This window comes from Atractosteus spatula, chromosome 14 (assembly GCF_055471065.1).
Source record: "Atractosteus spatula isolate fAtrSpa1 chromosome 14, fAtrSpa1.hap1, whole genome shotgun sequence".
In the NCBI taxonomy this organism is placed as follows: Eukaryota; Metazoa; Chordata; class Actinopteri; order Semionotiformes; family Lepisosteidae; genus Atractosteus; species Atractosteus spatula.
Genome location: NC_142719.1, coordinates 852876 through 873634, shown reverse-complemented (window position 1 = coordinate 873634; position 20759 = coordinate 852876). Strand labels below are relative to the sequence as shown.

General features: G+C 51.8%; 1 protein-coding gene across 1 annotated transcript; it reads left to right on the top strand.

Annotated features, from left to right (window-relative positions):
• The first annotated feature begins 931 nt into the window (after positions 1–931).
• Positions 932–20754, top strand: tinagl1 (tubulointerstitial nephritis antigen-like 1). Its single transcript, XM_088932507.1, has 12 exons — positions 932–1370; positions 6405–6728; positions 7709–7775; positions 10327–10419; positions 10784–10898; positions 11503–11626; positions 11719–11869; positions 11952–12132; positions 12543–12588; positions 13922–14045; positions 17051–17096; positions 17320–20754. The coding sequence occupies exons 2-12, from the start codon at positions 6431–6433 to the stop codon at positions 17467–17469; spliced, it is 1395 nt and encodes a 464-aa protein (XP_088788633.1). The 5' UTR covers positions 932–1370; positions 6405–6430; the 3' UTR covers positions 17470–20754.
• Positions 20755–20759: the final 5 nt, after the last annotated feature.

Here is a 20759-nt window from a genome sequence, read left to right as displayed (position 1 = left end):
GCAGGGTGTGAGGAAGAGCAGAGTGTGAGGGTGGGCAGAGTGTGAGGAAGAGCAGAGTGTGAGGGTGTGAGAGTGGGCAGGGTGTGAGGAAGAGCAGGGTGAGAGGAAGAGCAGGGAGTGAGGGTGGGCAGGGTGTGTGTGGGCAGGGTGGGGGGGTGACAGTGGTCCTAAGGTGTGGATGAATGTGGAGGTTTACAGTGGATTGAAACCGGTCAGTCTCGGAGAGCTGGGAGAAGATGTGAATATAGTTTCCTGAGTTTGGGACACCTGGGCAGAGACACAGACAGGAAGGGCTGTGAAATAACGCTGGTTTGAGACCTGAGCCATGTGTCATCGTGTTTGTCAGGTGAGAAGGTGTTTCATTATTTTTAATTTTTTAAAATTTAGTTATTTAATGAAGCCTGTTTTACACAAACGAGGTGTAGTGCACCCTGGGTGCTCACCGATGCAGGTATTGATCACTGGAGGTGGGCTGGCCCTGCTGCTGTGGGGTCATCCTTCGCTATTGATCATTGTATTTAGCTTGTTATCGGTTGAGCCTTTGCTTTGTATAGAAACTGCAGCACCTCTGATCTTACTCAGTGCCTGACAGCAGCAAAGGATACACAGGCAATAATCCAAAGGTAATCCAGAGATACCGCACAGGACTTTCACCTGCTGCTCGAGCAAATGACCTCCGCAGCGGGCTTCAGAAGAGGACACGAGCGTTCAGTTCCGTTGAGCACTGCAGGTGTGAAGCAGTGTCATGACACTGTCTGCCCACTGGGGGGCAGCGTGTCACAGTGCTGGGCGGGCACAGGTGTTGGGGGGAGGAGGGGGGGGCTATTGTTTCACTCAGACAGGGAGGCTGCTTGCGAAAGTTCAGCAGAAAGGCTCCTGAACTGGTTGGAGAGGCGGATTATTCCAGGCAGCCGAGGAATGTTCTCCTAGCGCGTTACAGCCTGGCAGAGGTGGGCAAAGGCCACAGAGCCGTGCAGGGGGCGGGGCAGCCAGGTGCAGGGGGACCAGGAAGGCTGGGAGCTTAAGCACTGGGATCAAAAAGGATCAGGGCAGGATGGAGCGGGAGCAGGACTTCAGCCCTGAGGGAGGGAGCTGTGGTCTGGAATGGAGAGGGGAGTGAGGAGGGGAGGAGGGGCCTGTCCTGAGCAGCACACCCCTCCTCCAGCCGCCCTGCTGCAGTATATAGTGCAGCCAAGCACAGGGGGGAGAGAGAGAGAGAGAGGCTGGACTGAGAGCCTGAGAGACCGAGATCCTGAGACAGCTCGCTGCCTCACACTCACCTGCACACAGGCTCCGCGCCGGATCACTGCTCTGCACGTGGCTGGGCTCGGGAACGAGACCGCAAGCTTCACTGCACAGTTCTCCAAGAGGTACAGAGGAGCTTCCTCCAACACTCCTGAATATTATTTACCTATGCGTGTGTGTAGTTTGTGACACTTGTTTCATTCATAGTGAATTTGTTTCACCTTCTGGGGCGTTTGTACTTTCATGTTTATTCTTCTTCTTCCTGGAAAGGCCTAGAGTCATGTTTATGCTAATGAGCATTTTGTTTCACAGGAGTAAGATTGTGGATCTTCACCTATTGATCTAGATCTTTTAGACCTGGTAGTTTAGATATTGATCTAGATCTTTTAGACCTGGCGCTGTGGGGTAGTTTAGATATTGATCTAGATCTTTTAGACCTGGCGCTGTGGGGTAGTTTAGATATTGATCTAGATCTTTTAGACCTGGCGCTGTGGGGTAATTTAGATATTGATCTAGATCTTTTAGACCTGACGCTGTGGGGTAGTTTAGATATTGATCTAGATCTTTTAGACCTGGAGCTGTGGGGTAGTTTAGATATTGATCTAGATCTTTTAGACCTGGCGCTGTGGGGTAGTTTAGATATTGATCTAGATCTTTTAGACCTGGCGCTGTGGGGTAGTTTAGATATTGATCTAGATCTTTTAGACCTGACGCTGTGGGGTAGTTTAGATATTGATCTAGATCTTTTAGACCTGGAGCTGTGGGGTAGTTTAGATATTGATCTAGATCTTTTAGACCTGGCGCCATGTGGTGGCAGTTTTGCTCTGGAGGCATAGCATAGCAGTCCGCGCCAGCTGTTCCAGGACTCACAGAATTCCAGCACCTCTCACGGTGCGGAGCCTCGGCAGGAGCATGAACTCCTCCGAGGAGGATGTGGCTTAGTTGATTTTCTCCGAAAGGCGTGGAGTATAGGTGCCTCTCACGCACGCAGACACACTAAACTGATGTGGTCTGTTTCCTGTCTGGGGCTCCAAGGCTCTCTGAGTGACTGTCCGGAAATCTCGGACACCTGGACTGGGCGCAGTCCTGGCCAGGAGAAGAGGGGTGTCTGAACTGCACAGAGACAAACGGGGGGTCCCAGAGAGGACCGCTGGCCAAGAGTCTGTCCCTCGGCTCTCGCCCCGCTCCTGCTCGAGCACAGGGCTGTCCTTCTCTTTGGATAGTCTCAAACCGCCCAGCCGTGCTGTCGAACCCGACACCCTGCGGTCCTGCGAGACATGGCCAGAGCCCATCGCGCACGCTGGGGGAATGTCCTCCTCATTTGTCACTCTTGCTCTGAGCCTGCACGCACATATGTACCTGTGTGTATAGGTGTGTGTGTGTGTGTGTGTGTGTGTGTATGTACATGTGTCTGTATGTGTATAGCTGTGTGTGTATATGTATAGGTGACTGTGTGTGTAAAGGTGGATGTGTGTGTAGGTGTGTGTGTATAGGTGGCTGTGTGTGTATAGGTGACTGTGTGTGTGTGTATAGGTGACTGTGTGTGTAAATGTGACTGTGTGTAAATGTGGATGTGTGTAGGTGTGTTGGTGTGTGTATAGGTGGCTGTGTGTGTGTATATAGGTGGCTGTGGGTGTGTAGGTGTGTGTGTATAGGTGGCTGTGGGTGTGCACTTTGTCTCTGCTCTTATTTGACCCATTTCAAAACACTTTGCTCCAGAGCCAAACAAGTCCTACTTTGTTCCTAACCTTCAGATAAATTCCAGCAAATTCTCCACAACAATGTTTAAATCAGAAACTCCAGGAGCAGAGCACAACACGCCTGTCTCCCCCCGCCTCCTCTCCTTTCTCTCTCACCTCGGAGTCAGCCTCGTTTGTCTTCCTTCACTCAGCTTTGATGCCTAAATATTCCCTGTCTTACATACTGTAGATCCTATTTCCATTTGCTGCTGTCTGGGAAAGCCTCGGGATTGCTGAAATTAATGAGACTCTTCCCTTGCCTTACGCTGCCCCCTTCTAGTTTAAAACTGTTCAGATATCCCGGCTTCTTTCAAGAAACAGCTGGGTGAGACCCTGGGATGAATTAGCTGTTAAAGTCCAGAGAGCCAGTCGGGTCTCATGGCCTCCTGCCTCCTGCCTGCTGTCCTGGTCTTTTATGGAGGTAACTCACAAAACAAAAGACTGGTTTGATTAACCTGACGGCATCTTTAGAATGAGGAGGTACAGTATCAGAACTGTTCACTTCAGGTCTGCTGTCACCTCCTGTGAGTTTCCTTTGGGTGGAGAAGAAGTTAGGCGAGAATCACAGAGAAGCACTGGGAGCTGATGGGAGTCTGGCAGGCAGGGAGCCTGGTGTCAGTGGCTAATCTGTGAGAATTGCAGTCAGCAAACAGTTGCGTTTGGACAGGTGGCTATTGAGAAGCTTTATGAAAGGTGACATTTCATGGTATTTCCAGTTTTCTTATCCTTTTACCATGGCCTCACTGTACTGTGATTTTACCCTGATCTCACTGAGCTCTACTGCACTGTATTGTGCTTTTAACCTGATCTCACTGAGCTCTACTGCACTGTATTGTGCTTTTAACCTGATCTCACTGAGCTCTACTGCACTGTAATGCAATTGTACCCCGATCTCACTGGACTCCACTGCGCTGTACTGTGATTTTATCCTGTTCTCCCTGGGCTTTACTACACCGTACCATGATTGTACCCTTATCTCACTAGACTTTATTGGCCTGTACTGTACATTTACCCTGATCTCACCAGGCTTTACCAACTGTACTGTGATTTTACCTGGATCTCTCTGGGCTTTACTGTCTGTACTGTGTTTTCACCATAATCACAGTGGACTTTACTGCGCTGTACTGTGTTTTCACCCTGATCTCTGGGCTTTACTGTCTGTACTGTGTTTTCACCATAATCACAGTGGACTTTACTGCGCTGTACTGTGTATTCACCCTGATCTCTGGGCTTTACTGTCTGTACTGTGTTTTCACCATAATCACAGTGGACTTTACTGCGCTGTACTGTGTTTTCACCCTGATCTCACGGGGCTTTACTGTCTGTATTGTGTTTTTACACTGTTCTCACGGGGCTTTACTGACTGTGCTGCACTTTACTGTGCATTAAGTGATCAAATCCCTGCGGTCCATCAGTTCAGGGGTGTGTGTACAGGTCCAGTCACGCAGAAAGATTGGCTTAATCTTGTGTCCGATGGCCTTGCAGGGTGAGAGCCAGCTCCTATTTATATAATCGGCCTCTTCCTCTCCTTTCTCCTCCTGCTCTGAGCATGAAAGCCAGGCTGTGCAACCAACGCCCACAGGAGAGTCATCTGAGCGAGTGTTTGTGTGTGAGTGAGAGTGAGTGTTCAGAGTGTGTGTGTGTGAGCGAGAGTGAGTGTTCAGAGTGTGTGTTGAACATGAGTGTGTGTGAGTGAGAGTGAGTGTTTAGAGTGTGTGTTGAACATGAGTGAGAGTGAGTGTTCAGAGTGTGTGTTGAACACGAGTGTGAGTTGAGCAGGGCAACATGCATGAGAGAGTGTGTGATATCATTGTCACAATGACAGAGCAATCCTGACAGGCCTTTTATCACAAAACACACAAGGCTGCCACATTCCAGCTCTCTGTCAAATTAGCTACTGAACAGCAGCGCTGCCCAGTAACCCTGTGCTCTCCAGTTACTACTGCTCTGTGTGTAACCATGGCACTGTACGAGTATCAAACCTGTAATTACATTGAATCTAAATTCACACAGAGACCGTCCTGCTCTCTGATTGAGTCCTACTGGAGCTCACGTCCTTTTGTCCTCAGACAAGATTCTTCAAATGACACATGTCAGCATTTTTTTTTCACAGATAGCACTACAACATGTTTAATTAATTCATTTGACTATATTGCCAAGGGCCCTTCAGTATCAGTTTTAGAAGTGATCTGTTAATGCACTCTGAGTATTTTCACTTGTTATTTGCTTATTTTGAATGACAGACTGTGTGTGTGATTCCTACAGGCTGACTATGTGTGATTCCTACAGGCTGACTGTGTGTGTGATTCCTACAGGCTGACTGTGTGTGTGATTACTGTAGGCAGACTATGTGTGTGATTCCTACAGGCAAGGCTGTGTGTGTGATTCCTACAGGCTGACTATGTGTGTGATTCCTACAGGCAGACTGTGTGTGATTCCTACAGGCAAGGCTGTGTGTGTGATTCCTACAGGCAGACTGTGTGTGTGATTCCTACAGGCAAGGCTGTGTGTGTGATTCCTACAGGCAGACTGTGTGTGTGATTCCTACAGGCCAGGCTGTGTGTGTGATTCTTACAGGCAGACTGTGTGTGTGATTCCTACAGACAGACTGTGTGTGTGATTACTGTAGGCAGACTGTGTGTGTGATTCCTACAGACAGACTGTGTGTGTGATTACTGTAGGCAGACTGTGTGTGTGATTCCTACAGGCAGACTGTGTGTGTGATTCCTACAGGCAGACTGTGTGTGTGATTCCTACAGGCAAGGCTGTGTGTGTGATTCTTACAGGCAGACTGTGTGTGCGATTCCTACAGGCAGACTGTGCATGTGATTCCTACAGGCAGACTGTGTGTGTGATTACTGTAGGCAGACTGTGTGTGTGTGATTACTGTAGGCAGACTGTGTGTGTGATTCCTACAGACAGACTGTGTGTGTGATTACTGTAGGCAGACTGTGTGTGTGATTCCTACAGGCAGACTGTGTGTGTGATTCCTACAGGCAAGGCTGTGTGTGTGATTCTTACAGGCAGACTGTGTGTGCGATTCCTACAGGCAGACTGTGCATGTGATTCCTACAGGCAGACTGTGTGTGTGATTACTGTAGGCAGACTGTGCATGTGATTCTTACAGGCAGACTGTGCATGTGATTCCTACAGACAGACTGTGTGTGTGATTACTGTAGGCAGACTGTGTGTGTGATTCCTACAGACAGACTGTGTGTGTGATTACTGTAGCCAGACTGTGTGTGTGATTCCTACAGGCAGGCTGTGTGTGCGATTCCTACAGGCAGACTGTGTGTGCGATTCCTACAGGCAGACTGTGTGTGTGATTCCTACAGACAGACTGTGTGTGTGATTCCTACAGACAGACTGTGTGCGGAACTCCTGTATTTTGACTGTATCCACTCTATGTCATTCCTACAGACACACTGAACTCCTCCTCCTAGAAGATGCGACTGCTCTTGATAACCGTGGGGCTCCTCCTAATGGTGGAGGTCGGCATTGCGAAGCACCAGGTTCGGACCCGCCGGCAGCTAAACAACCCTCTTCACAGCGGGGGGATCCAGGACCCCTATGGCTCGTACTGCAAGCGGAGGGGGGGCTGCTGTCCAGGCCGCGATGACCAGTGCACTGTTCCCTATCTGGACACCATCTGCTACTGCGACCTCTTCTGCAACCGCACTGTGTCGGACTGCTGCCCGGACTTCTGGCGTCACTGCCTGGGTATCCCACCCCCCATAATCTTTAGTAAGTAAGGAGGAGACCGGGGAGCCTGAACCCAAAATGTGGGTGGGCTGTATACTGATGCCCTAAAGAAATATTCCTCTGTGCCTCTTCCTCTTCAACCTCTGAATAGGGCTCTGAGCTGAGATGTGCTGAGAGAGGGAGAGAGGGAGACAGGGAGAGACACAGTGGGAGAGAGTGAGAGAGATGGAGAGAGAGAGGGAGAAGAGAAAGAGAAGCAGAGGGAGACAGAGACAGAGACAGAGGGAGACAGGGAGAGAGAGGGAAATGGAGAGAGGCAGAGAGGGAGACAGGGAGATGGAAAGAAAGAAGGAGAAAGAGGAAGAGAGAAGCAGAGGGCTGTGAAGAGGAGATGAATGGAGTGAATGGAGTCTGAGTGAAAGAATGTGCAGGATGGGGGTGCTGGAGGGTGGTGTATTAATGTGTGTCAGGTCACACAGAGGTCACCGCAGGTATGTGCTCATTAAAGGCCTCAGTTATTTGCCAAAGGAGTCTGGCTTGGGGCCCAGGTGGTGTAGAATGGCAGCCAGGAGCAGAGCCAGCGGAGAGCCGAGGTCACCCTTCAGGTCCCGAGAGGCGCGCGGGGCTGACCCACAGGGGTGGTCTGGGTGAGGCTGGGAATGCTGGCACTGCAGCGCCAGGCTTGTCCTGCCCTAGCAGAGCTGGCACGCGTGGGCCCTGTGGAGGGAGCGGGCTTGGTGGCCCGGGTCTATGCCAGGCCTGTGCTGGGTCTGAGCCGGGTCTGTACTGGGCCTGTGCAGGGCCCGTTCCGAGTCTGTGCCGGGCCCGTACTGGGCAGACCTTGTAGTCGCTATGTGGGGCCGGGGTGGAGCATTGCACCCTGGGATTATAGCTGGCCCTGAAGCTGCCGGCGGCTGAGCTGTCACTGAGGGCCAGCCTGCAGCAGACCTGCGCTCCCCCCGCTGTCTCCCCGCAGACCCCTGGCCCTGCTTTCACACCCGCGCTTTGTCTTTCACCTCCAGAGAGCTGCGAGCGCAACGGACACAGATTCCACCCTGGGGCGACGCACAGAGAGAACTGCAACCTCTGGTGAGCGTCCTCTCTCATGGTCCCGAGGCCAAGGGCGCTGCAGGCCTGGGGAAGACTGCCGGAAGGCCGGGGGGCAGTGGTATCAGTCTCCAGCACGGCCCCGGCCTGCGGTCGACCGCGTCTTATCTGTTTCTCTGTTTTTGCTGCTTGTTGTCAGCTTTCACTGGGGCGCTTGGAGTTTGAAGGTCTGTTCCGGTCTGAGACCTTTCACGCGGGCAGGGCTATTTTTAGCACAGAGTCTGGGCAAGTGCCACAGGAAACAGGAAGAGGCGTGCGTTGTGCGAAAGCGCTCCTAGATTCTTCTGTGGGGACACAGAGCCTTCGCACCGAGGTGCAGAAGGTCCCTGAGCCTGTTAAAGTGGACACAGACAAGGGCTTTTCTCAGACAGGCACATACTGGGGGTCCCAGGACACAGCAGCTGCTCTCCATCGTCAGGGTGCGAGGCTGTGGCCCTCGATCACACACTAGGAGCGGCTCTCTCCCATTGTCACCCGTGTGCTGCGCAGAAGGACAGGAGCGAGTCTGGGCACAGTGAAGCCGTGCTGAGCCGCAGGAGAGGTGCAGGCCAGCGGGAGACACACTGCGACCGCGGAAACCAGGAGATCAGCTGTGACGACTCCTTGCAAATTCACTGCTCAATTGTGCAGCACTTCCCTCTCCTGTTACTACAGTACACTGTGGCGAACAGCCCACAGCAGAGTGGAGCTGTGCTCAGGGCTTGTAATGGGGAGGTTATGAGTTCAGATCCCATGTAGGGCACAGCTGTTGGAAATTCAAATAAACTGCAGCACACGGGTAACTTAAGTCACTTGTTTGGCAGTATGAATGGGTGCAAATATAAGTGGCTTTGAATAAAAGCATCAAATAAAGTTCCAAAACTGAATGCTTTGATAGGTTCTTATACTGAAAAATCCAGTAAGGAAATGTTAAAACTTGACAAGATTTCCTTCAGTTCTGTTCGCCTTGTTTAAAGGAATGACACACAGGAGTCGCTGCAAGCTGTCTACTGCAATGCAGAACTAATTTGGTTGAGTTTCTGGAAGAGACGCAGTGTTTAGGTATTCGAGTGTCGCAGCACAGGGGCTAAGGGTGGTCTCTGGGGGAGCCAGCGAGAGCGAGCGAGAGAGAGATGACCACTGCCCACTGGTGATGACCTGGTCTCAGGCCAGGACATCCATCTGTGTTTGTGTATCCTCATTATAACACAGGTGCAATTGCACAACTCCTGCATTGCGCAAGCTGTTGTTTATAACACCATTGTTTTTCTCTGCACTGAAATGTTCACCCTGCACAAGTCTTTCTGTGCTCGTTTCAGACTCTACTCACAGCTCAGCACAATCCTCTTGTGAGCCAGTCAGAGAGTGATATCTTATTGTTCTACATGCGGATTAAAGTTTGATAATTGCTATTGGTCATGCCAATAAAAAATCATTCAATTTGAATTTGGACAAGGAGGAAAGGGTAAAAGAGGGGGAAGGAAAGAGAGAATTGCACAAACACACAAGCTGCTGTGTGGACATATCTGCCAGTGCTTATGAGCAACTGTGTGAGACTTCACCATTATCAGAACAGCTTCCTCGGGAATGTATCAAAATTTGTTTTTTCTTGTTTCTGCACATGAAACACACAAGCAAATTTGCTTTGTTCCAGAGGAAGTACACCTTCAGTGGCTCATGGGAAGTTCAGCCCTGTCCTGTGAAAAAAGTGGATTTCAGTCAACAACTACGATTTTCACTACCCTCTCTGTGTGCATAACCGCCTGTAACATGTAACAAGCCCCTCTCAGAGCTCCGTGCAGGAACAGCAGTGTGTGAGAGAGAGGGGGAGATCGCCTGAGACGACACTCTGCACTGTCATGGCTGCTTCCTCTGATCTCCCAGTGACTGCTGGCTGAGTGCAGACTGTCAGGCTGCTGGAAATCAGATGATTTATCTGGCAAAAACAACAGAAATTCTCTTTCCTGCCTTTTCTTTTCCTGCCCAGATAAAAAAGCACAACCAGCACTGTGAAATGAGTCCCTATCGGTTTTGCCAGCCAACTCCTACAAACTGCCTTAATCTGTGACTAAAAATGGAATTTTCTGCTCTGTGCATCCTTAAAAGGCTTGTGCTCTTCCCAGCTCCCCGCGGAGACTCATTCCCTCACGGAATCTCCCCGCCAAGCTCCGGCTGCTGCTTGAGGAGCAGTTTGCATGACCTTGGCCTCTCGGGAGAGCTGGCTCTGCTGCCCCCTGTCCTCCTCTGCCTCGGTCTGACTGCCATGTCTGCGGCTCTCCCTGAGCGCCGTGCTCAGTACAGTTTAAAAACAATCACAACGTACAAAAACACATTCAGTTCAGTCAATAACTTCAGTCAACTGGAAGATCACACAACACAAACACGTGCTTCTGATGCACAGCAGGCTGATCCGCTCCAGAGTTTGCCAGTTGCTGGGCTCTTGTCCTGGGGCTTCAGGATTCTGGCTTCATTTCGAGTCAGTCTGCACCCCCCTTCTCCCAGACTCCTTCTCTGCCTCTGTTCGCTCCCTTACGTTCTTCCTCCCATTTTTCAGCACCTGCTCCAGAACTGGACAGTGGGATTGCGAGCAGCACGTCTGCCTGGTGGAGCCAGACATGATCCACGCTATCAACAGGGGGAACTACGGGTAAGAGCACACAGGGACAGGAGACAGAGTCACAGGGACAGGAGAGAGTCACAGGGACAGGAGAGAATCACTGAGACAGGAGAGAGTCACAGAGATAGGAGAGACACAGGGACAGGAGAGCATCGTAGTTACAGGAGAGAGTTACAGGGTCAGGAGACAGAGTCATGGGGTCAGGAGACAGAGTCACAGGGACAGGAGAGACACAGGGACAGAAGACAGAGTCACAGGGACAGGAGCGAGCCCCTGAGATAGGAGAGAATGATAATACACACACACCACACACACTGTTTCCATGGTCATTACACAGTTGTCCCTATATGTGTGAGGTGAGCACAGACTGCCATTGATCTCTCTGTGCTGTCAGCTGGTATGCAGGGAACTACAGCCAGTTCTGGGGAATGACTCTGGACGAGGGTATCCGGTACCGGCTGGGCACCCAGCTGCCATCGCGGAGCATCCTGTCCATGAATGAGCTGAAGGTGAGGGCAGCCTGTGTGTCTGCCAGTCTGTCCATCTGTGTGTCTGTCAGTCTGTGTGTGTCTGTGTGTCTGTCCACCTGTCTGTCCATCTGTGTGTCTTTCAGTCTGTGTGCGTCTGTGTGTCTGTCCACCTGTCTGTCCATCTGTGTGTCTTTCAGTCTGTGTGTGTCTGTGTGTCTGTCCACCTGTCTGTCCATCTGTGTGTCTTTCAGTCTGTGTGCGTCTGTGTGTCTGTCCACCTGTCTGTCCATCTGTGTGTCTTTCAGTCTGTGTGTGTCTGTGTGTCTGTCCACCTGTCTGTCCATCTGTGTGTCTTTCAGTCTGTGTGCGTCTGTGTGTCTGTCCACCTGTCTGTCCATCTGTGTGTCTTTCAGTCTGTGTGTGTCTGTGTGTCTGTCCACCTGTCTGTCCATCTGTGTGTCAGTCCCACACACCCTCAGTGCAGGAGTGGCCGTCTTTAGTCCCACTCTTCCAGTGCGTCGTCCTGGTCTCTGGCCTCTCCCCTGCAGACAGGCTCAGTAAGTGTAAAGATCAGCACAGTGGAGGTTGGGGCTGTGCTGCTGCTTCTGTCCGCTGACTCTCTGTCTGTCCGCCCGTCTGCCAGATGAACATGGACAGCTCGGAGCGCCTGCCGCCGTATTTCCGCGCGGAGGAGAAGTGGCCGGGGAAGATCCACGAGCCGCTGGACCAGGGCAACTGCGCTGCATCCTGGGCCTTTTCCACCGCAGGTGAGCGCCCTGCTCCTGTCCGCTGCCGAGGCTGGGACATGCCCAGCTTTGCCTGAAAGCCCTTTCCCGTCTCTTGTCTCTGCTCCCTGCAGCGGTGGCGTCAGACCGCATCGCCATCCAGTCCATGGGTCACATGACCCCCCAGCTGTCGCCCCAGAACATCATTTCCTGCGACACGCGCAACCAGGGGGGCTGCACCTGGGGCCGCGTCGATGGAGCCTGGTGGTTCCTGCGCAGGAAGGGGTAGGGCTGCCTTCCCGGCCACGCCAGTCCCCCGCGCCGGGCATGCGGAGCTCCGCACTGACGGGCGCATATCTCTCCGCAGCGTGGTGACGCAGGAGTGCTACCCCTTCTTGGCCCCGCAGCCCGGAGAAACTCCCCACTGCATGATGCATAGCCGCCCGGTGGGCAGGGGCAAGAGGCAGGCCACGGCACACTGCCCCAGTGCCGAGAGCTACCGCAACGAGATCTACCAGTCCACCCCGCCCTACAGACTGTCTTCCAACGTAAGCACCGCACTGGGAAGACTGGAGACTGACGTCACGCTGTCCCTGCTTGATTTCACTGCCTCTGTCTGTCTGTCCCTGCTTGATTCCACTGCCTCTGTCTGTCTGTCCCTGCTTGATTCCACTGCCTCTGTCTGTCTGTCCCTTCTTGATTCCACTGCCTCTGTCTGTCTGTCCCTGCTTGATTCCACTGCCTCTGTCTGTCTGTCCCTGCTTGATTTCACTGCCTCTGTCTGTCTGTCCCTGCTTGATTTCACTGCCTCTGTCTGTCTGTCCCTTCTTGATTCCACTGCCTCTGACTCTCTGTCCCTGCTTGATTCCACTGCCTCTGTCTCTCTGTCCCTTATTTTACTGCATGTGGACAGATGGGTGATTCACCACTGTGGTCTCTCTTCTGTTTCTTTGCACAGGAGAAAGAAATCATGAAGGAGATCATGGACAACGGCCCAGTGCAAGGTACCTGAATGTCTGTATATATAATGTGCTATAATGCTGACAGGGATACTGACCAGAGAAGAAAAGCATGCGAAAGAGGCAAATGACACTGAAGTCACAGGGGCATTTGCAGAGTGGCTGGCCTGTGGGTGACCTCCTGACCCTCCCAGTTAGGGCAGTGGTGTCTCTCAGGAGCTGACCGGAGAGGTGAGCTGGACTCTCCAGCGATCCCTGCGTTCCTTCCTCACTACTCAAAGAAAGCGTTCTGACTCGTTTTTATTCAGACATTTTCAAACACATACTGGTTTTAGGACTGCACAGACATGAAGATGCAGAAACAGAGAAAGACGATTCATTAGATTTACAGATTGTGTCACCAAATCAATGCTGGTCGTCGAAGAGTTAACGAGGTCAATCCATTTGAAAATTAACCTGGAATGAGGCCGTAAACATGGAGAAAGAGCCACTCCACTCCATATAGAGAGCCTGTGTACAGCACAGGTTTCTTTCTGATACTGTGACAAGTGGCCAAATCACATCACCAGCTCCCGGCCTCACTGTCAGCTCTCCTCCCTTTCACTCCTTCACCAGAAGGGTCAGCAGGGGTCGTGACACCTGACCCCCAGTGGGCCCCGGGCAGTGAGGTATCAGTTGGCAGGTGAGCGCAGGCTGACCCTTCGGACCTGGTAAATACGTTCAGTACCTGTGGCCACGTACACACTCTCCCTTGTTGTCTCAAGGCTGCCACACGGTCAGTGACGGTGTTCAGGCTGTACCCTTCCCTGCAGCAGGGAACACAAGCTCTGCAATACGGCCGTCGGCCCTCTCAAAGAACGGGCCTGACCCCTGACCTTCTTGACCCCTTGCACGAGCCACAGGTCCCTGAGAGCAGAGCATTCTCGTCAGGATAATGAGCTGCCATGACTCACTGCGACCCTTCACCTTTGCACTGTGCCACCCAGCCTGGAGTTAGACATGGGGCTCAGCGTCTTTAATCATCCCGTCACGTCCTGCTGACCCGTGATCCGTCATGTTAAAGCATTTTCCAGGAATGTCTGTCACTCCTGGAATCTCCCTTTATTTCGACTTGTTTTTTACTTCTTGGCCTCGCTGCTCATTCCTGACAGTTTTACAAACTGGGATCAGGCTCTGTTAGTTCTGGGGTTTGACGAGGGCAGTTTTACTCTAATCACGCCTGGCTGTAGACGTGTGGCCCTGCAGAGCACCGTGGCTCTGTGACTGGGGAAAAGCCCACACACACTGGTCCCAGTTCGGTGCGCCTGCCCGCTGGTCTCGGCTCCTCTGCCCGAGCGGGCGCGATTCCCTGACGAGCTCTCCCCTCTTCCCCACACAGCCATCATGGAGGTGCACGAGGATTTCTTTGTATACCAGAGTGGGATCTACCGGCACACGCCCGTCAGCAGCCGCAAGGCACCACAGTACCGAAAGCACGGCACGCACTCCGTCAGGATCACAGGGTGAGGACAGCCGCACCACTCCGGCCGCCCTGCTCCGGGCTCCGGGTGGCTCAGATCCAGGGAATCTCATCCAGTGCGATAGGGGTCACGCAAGCTGCAGGAATCCATCCCAGCGCCTGCTGTGGTTCTGGAGTGTTTCACTGGGCTCAGGTTTTCTTGGTCTTGGTCTTAACTGGACAAATTTAGCTTCACAGGGCTCGAGACGAAGCCAGCTCTCTCGCTCTCCTGCAGTGTCATTCTGACAAGCCCTGCCTCAGCAGAACGGGGCTCGGCTTGGGTGGCACTGCTGCATGTGTTTGCCCAGCACTGCCGGTATGGCTGCAGTCAGTGTCAGGAAAGTGCAGGCTGTTAAGTAAAACAAGCACTGCCACAGTGCTGGAGCACAGTCACTCTTCTTTCCTGGAAACGCCCACTTTCCCCACTGTGTGAATGTAATTGCACCCGCCCCTCGTCACAGCCCTGGTTTCCTGGAGTGCCTGTGAAGCTCTTCTCGCCCGCTGCGGTCTGACTGTTTCGCCACACTTCAGAGATTAGATGAGGGATGACAGGGCTCTCCGCGCCTGGGAGAGGGGGCTGCCACAGGAATGCAGACAGCACACCTGGACCGTCTGCCCCCTCCCACCGGCGCCTCCTCCGCCCAGCCCTCCCCAGCACCTCCCCAGCAGCTCCTGGAACAGCTGCCAGGAGGGCAGGGTCCCGGGTCCCAGCCGGCCTCGTCCTGCGGCGGGATCGCTGTTCGTGATTGGCTGCTGTTTAGAGATCCTGTCTCTGCTGGCAGCTGAGGGCCAGTTGTAGAATCTGCCAGCCGGCTCACAGTCTGGAGTTGCCAAACAAGCTGGCACAGCAATGCTGCCTACTACAGGGCTGCCACGTGTTAATTAGACTAATTGCCATATATAATTCCCCCGACCAAACAAACCAAGACAGACAGGTTTGACTTGTGGGAATGAAAGCCAGTTGACTCTTGCCATCCCACAGCCCTCTGGGGCAGACCCACCTCAGGAGGTGTCCCGCTCTGCTGCTGTGCTCCTGCAGCTCCTCCTGTTCTCTCCGTGTTGTTGCCTTGTGTTATTGTCAAGGGGGCCCACGCTGCAGCTGTGGTTTCGGAGCAGCCAAGGCACATTCCTGCTGCTCTGCTCCGGCCCCTGTGTGCCGCGACGGGCGTGCGGGTCGCTATCCCGCCAGCCCGTCTGCCCGCTCACGCTACCATCCCCACGACATGGCTAGAAGAAGAAAGTGGAAATGCTTTTGGAAACTTTGCTGAGAGCAGGAGAAGGAACAAAACCAACACCCAGAGCCCCCTGTACTCAGGCTCAGTGGCTGACGTGACTCCCAAGTCCCTGTCTGACAGATCCTGTCATCTCAACGAATTTCTTTAATTTCAGAGAAATCTGTCTGCTTTGTTCTGATAACTCTTACAGTTCTGTTAGATTGCAGTCTCCCCCCTCCTGTTATTTTTTAGACTTTGCCCTTTGTTAGCTGGAACAATGCACTCTCCCTGGGTCAGGGTGTCTGCTGGATTGATGAGGCAGGTGACCAGGAGAGTGACAGAGCATGGCTGAGCACTCCCTCTCCCATGAGCCCCTGCAGCTGGGCTGCTCACAATTCCCAGCAGGAGGGGACATGTGACCAGGAGGCTGGGACTCGGCTTCTCCAGCTGTGGGCTGCAACTTGAATCGGAATTCAGGTGGAATTGGGAGAGGTCATTTTTATGAAATGTGGATGAGGAGTTTCACTGACACCAGCTCACTTTGCTAGCATGAACGCCCTAGCACACAGACAAAGTGCCCTCAAGCTGAAAAGGTTTGGGGAAGGAGAAGGGAGAATGATGCCTGCGCTGACTTCGACGCCAACACCTGGCTGGGGTAAAAGGGCCGCTGTGTGACTCTCGGGGTGCTGTTCGAGCCGGGCCTGAAGACAGCTGGAGCCGTTGCTCAGAACCGGTCTGCGCCCGGAGCGCGGCGCTCCCTCACTCAGGGGCTGACGCTGCACTTCTTTCGCTGCTCTGGGCTGCAGCAATAGCCGCCAGAAGCCGTGTATTTTCAGGATGCGTGGGGTGACGGGGGGGAGACAATCCCTCTCCATCACGCCCCATTAGGCCCCGGCCCCGGCCGCGCCTGGGAAAGGCTGCAGAAAGCACATTGCTGTGCGCCCTGGTGGAAGAGCCTTTGTCTGCGGTGCCGGGGCGAGACGGCGTTCTGGGTCGGGGTGTTCCTGGCGAGGGAGGATGGGCTGGGGCAGGGGGAGTTTCCTTCCTCGGCCTGTGACAGGAAGTGACCAGAGGATTTCTGTCGTGCTTTAGCCTTCAGGGGAGGCGAGGAGTGCCTCTCTGATGCACGGCCTCGTCTGGAAGTCGATCAGGCGCCCCAAGGAGCACCAGGGTACAGGGACACCCTGCAACACAGTGCCATCATACGTACAGAGTCACCTCTCATCACAGCCAAAGAGGCAGGGTTCTTTGTCCCTATTAATTTCTTAGATTTACAAAGATATAGTCAGTTTGCCGTAAGAAATCCACAGGGTATTTTTGTCCTTTTCCTGTATTTCCACCCAGGAATTCACCAGAAATTTCCTTTCCACAGACGTGGACTCCTGAGGATCATACCATGCTTCGCCACTCTGTCTGCATCAGTAGTGCTGCCAATACTGGGCTGTTTTTCCCAGGGTCAGGTTTTCACCACAGTGTTTTCACACGGGAGCTCTGAAGCTCTCGTTGGCTGGAGAGCTGCAGCACATGTACTGACTTGTGGTCTTGTGCTCTCAACTTGCCTGCATCCATTCTTTTTTCTTTTTTTTTTAATGGAAACAACTGCTTAGAACTGAGTTCTTCAGCTCTGTCGCTGGCAGCTGGGCTTTCAGTCTGTCTGCCTGCGAATTAAGAGCCAGCACTTTGCACCCTGCCTGTCAGAGCACTGGACATGCAGATGCTCGTACTCCTCACAGAAACATCTTCTACTGCTGGTATTATTAATAACGATGCATTGCTTTCTCTGCTGTTGTTACAGATGGGGAGAGGAAAGGGATTATAATGGCCAGACACGGAAGTACTGGGTAAGGGCACACGAATTCACCGTTCCTCCCTACCTCCCTTTCTTCCTGTAACACTGCATTTAAAATTTTAGAATCAACAATGGGCAGCAAAATTAGTCTCTAGTTAGCAGACCACACACCTTTCTGGTTCTCTATCTCTGCCCTGGACTGTGTGCGTGTCCTGTGCGCGTGTGTGTGTATGGAGGTGTATACATAGCAGCTCTGCTCACTTCTCCCCCTGCAGATTGCTGCCAATTCATGGGGGAGGAACTGGGGAGAGGACGGCTACTTCAAGATCACCAGGGGGGAGAACGAGTGCCAGATCGAGACCTTTATCATCGGCGTGTGGGGGCGTGTCACCATGGAGGACATGCACCACCACCACAGGAAGTGAGGCCGAGAGGCAGGAGGTGGCAGAATCCGAGACGGATTAGGACACATGATGATTCACTTTCATCAACCAAATACACACAGTCTCACCCCGGCTGCCCGCGCTCCAACTGGCCAGCCTGCAGCTGGGTTCAGGACTGACCGCTAAATATCTCAGGACTCCATTCCAAAGATTCCAATGTAGAATCTTAGCCACTTTTATTCCACTCCGTCTCTGGATCTGAAAAGGACTCAACTCTCTTTTATGGGATCAGAGTTTGGACATTTTCTGTGTTAGTTTGTTTGCGTCACCAACGGCGGAAGAGACAAGCAGTCTGGAACTCAGTCTTCCTGCTTTTTAATGCTTTTACAAACTCTAGACCATTTCCACAGGGGGCTGGAGGAGATCGGACCATGGTGCATACTGTAGTCCGCTAGGACTGATAGTAGTTCAGGTGGGGAGCTGCATCAGCATGCGTAGGCTGCAAAGGAACAAGTAAAGGTTTACTCCATGGAGCCTTCTTCGGGTGTGAGCACAGTCTCATTTGCTCACACCTGAAGAAGGCTCCACAGCCGAAACGTTGTGTTTTCTTTCTTCTCTTTTCAGCATCAAATAAACCTATTACTTGTTCCTTTGTAGGACTGAAAGTAGCTTAGTGTCAGTGGCAGTGCATTTACTGTATGAGCTGGTCTTTGTGAGGAGCTTCAGTCTGTCACACATAACTCCAGCCCTCCTGTTGAGCACTAGGTGGTCATCTCATTAATCCAGAGCCTCCTACATTCCAGCTGAAAACAGTAGCTATGGGGAGAACTCTTTCCGTCTCTCCCACTAGCTGAATCTACTCTTTTAGTCAATACTAATCCTCTCAAATGTTCTTTAGTTCCAAGTGTGAGCTGCATCAATCAGGATCACTCCAAACCCCTCCCAGAAAACACGATCAGGAGTGGTCACATGCTTGTCTCGTGCAGCTTTGAGACAAAGTCTCTGGGCTAAACAGCATGGTTAGCCAACCAGTCTCCTGTTGCTTATTAATCAGCTTTTTGCCTGATATAAGTTCTCATGCAACTTGCATGGCTGAACTGAAAGGTCAAAATTACTCTGTGTAATTTTAAATTTGAGCTTGAGCAAACTTAACATAATCTTATAGGTCTGGAACGAGCAGCAGTTATAGGCCTCTACAAAACAGCCCTGTATCTGATAAAACCTGGAACAGGCCCCCTGCCAGGGGATGGGTCTGAGGTCTTCCCTCTGCATCAGTCTTGTGCTGTAGACCCCTCCCATACACAGCACCTCATAGAGGAGCTCAGAGAGCTCTCCACTGTCAGAAACACACCACACTTCTCGTTAAGGCCAGATAACATCCCTTTAGTTCATATATGTGAAGACGGTTCTGAGGTAGAATTTAGTCTTATTTTACTGGAGTTTGCATTCTGTAGTGTGGTGATGACCTGTGCAGAGCCATTGCTCTTATTGGTGCTCTAGAGGTCTTCTCATTGACTGTGATGCTGCTGAGTGGCCTTCAGTGAGAACAGAGCCTGCTCTTGCATCCTGTTACACCTGAGCCCTGATGCTGCTTTATTCTTCCAAGGAAGGAAATCCAAGCAGCTGTCTGTGGGGGAGCCAGCGGGTGCTGGTGGGGAGCTCATCTGCCACAGTCTATTCAGTGTCCTCATCATCCCATCTGTGCAGAGAAACACTCCCATCAAACCAGTGCTGTTTGTCATCTCCACTCTCTCCGGGCACTTGCATTACCCTTCTAGGGAACTGGTCTGTCTGCTCTGCGATCGTTAGATCTTTAAAGCTAAACCCAGTGGTGACCACTTCTGTGCCAAGTTTCATGTGTCTGTCAGGGAAGGTCCGCTCCCTGGTCCTCAGCTTGGCTGTGGTGGTGCTGCCCAAGGGGATCTCCCGCTGACATTGCCACAGGCATAAGCAGCCTGGGGACACAGAGGTGCACTCAGAGGTGTGCAGTCTCAGAGGTGTGCTCAGAGGTGTGCTCAGGTCTCAGAGTCTGAAATGTCTGAAATGCAGCAGACAGCTTCTCTCCAACACTGGAGAAGCCCAGTGTCCTCTGCGCTCCTGTGCCCAGAGAGAGGTGGGGGTCTGGAACACACAGCCCTGGTGACAGTACTGTTTCTCTCTGAGTCTCCTGGAACACCGACTGGAAACATCTGAGCGAGGCCCTGGGCCTCTCTGAGGAATAGCCTTGGGCAGAGAGATTGTTGTGCACAATACTGGCAACAGAGTCCTTCAGTCATGTGATGTCGTTTGATAAATGCTTCTTTCCTGTTGCTTCAGGATGTGGAAAATAAATGACCAGACAAAACGTGAAATGATGCACATGAAACATCACATCACAAACAACATTACAGGCAATGTGCAGCTTGTTGGTTGTGCTTATTTCTATTTTATACAGATTTAAAAAACTAAACATTATGTTTAATTTATGATGTCGATATTGAACCTGTTTTCACCCTGTTTTTAACTTTTTGTGTCTAAAAGAGAATAAGACAAATATATTTCTATGCACTATTTAAATATATAAAGATACAATATATACGTATATATATAAAAGATGTCTATCAAGTTGGGGTGAATGGCCTCCTGTCATTTGCAACCTTTCCTATCAAACAGGAGAAGTGTTCTTCTGCAGAGGACATTCCTGCAGGGGGAGCTTCAGAAAAGACCTGAGGCTGTACATTCAGAAAACTCCTGGCAGCTCAATACGGAGGCAGGCTGGATGGTCTGCTCTTGTTTCTCACTGGTCTAATTTCGCTGTGCAGCTGCAGACCCCTGTAACAGCAGCAGAGAGAGGCACTGATTCATAGCTGTAATGCATACTCGCCTTGAAAGTGTCCTATTAGGTCAACAATGTTTCTTTTAATTGTGTAGAATGGCCAAATCATCTAAATTGATGGCTGCCAGTACCTGTGTCAAGATACAGCCTTAAATAGAGGAGCATTAATATCGGCTGTACTGTATGTTTGTTCTTTTTGAGGTGTTGCAGCACAGTGGCGAGAGCTCTGGAGGGGTAGAAGGGGTGTGAGCTCTTCTTCAGTGGGGGATGAGCAGTGGGCAGCGTGGGGAGGTTTCAGGAGGTGGAGAGGCTGATTCTGGCTGACCCGAGGGGCACCCTGACCTCACACACATTCCAGCCTTGAGAGCCTCTGGTCAGGGTCAGCTGTTACAGCTCCCGTTAGGAAAGTTATTCATTCGAACCAAAGACACACAACAGCTTCTGTGCCTTTATTTCAAACTCTGTAAAACTTTGAAGCTCTTCCTTTTTATCCAATAAAGACCCTAAACCCCCTCCT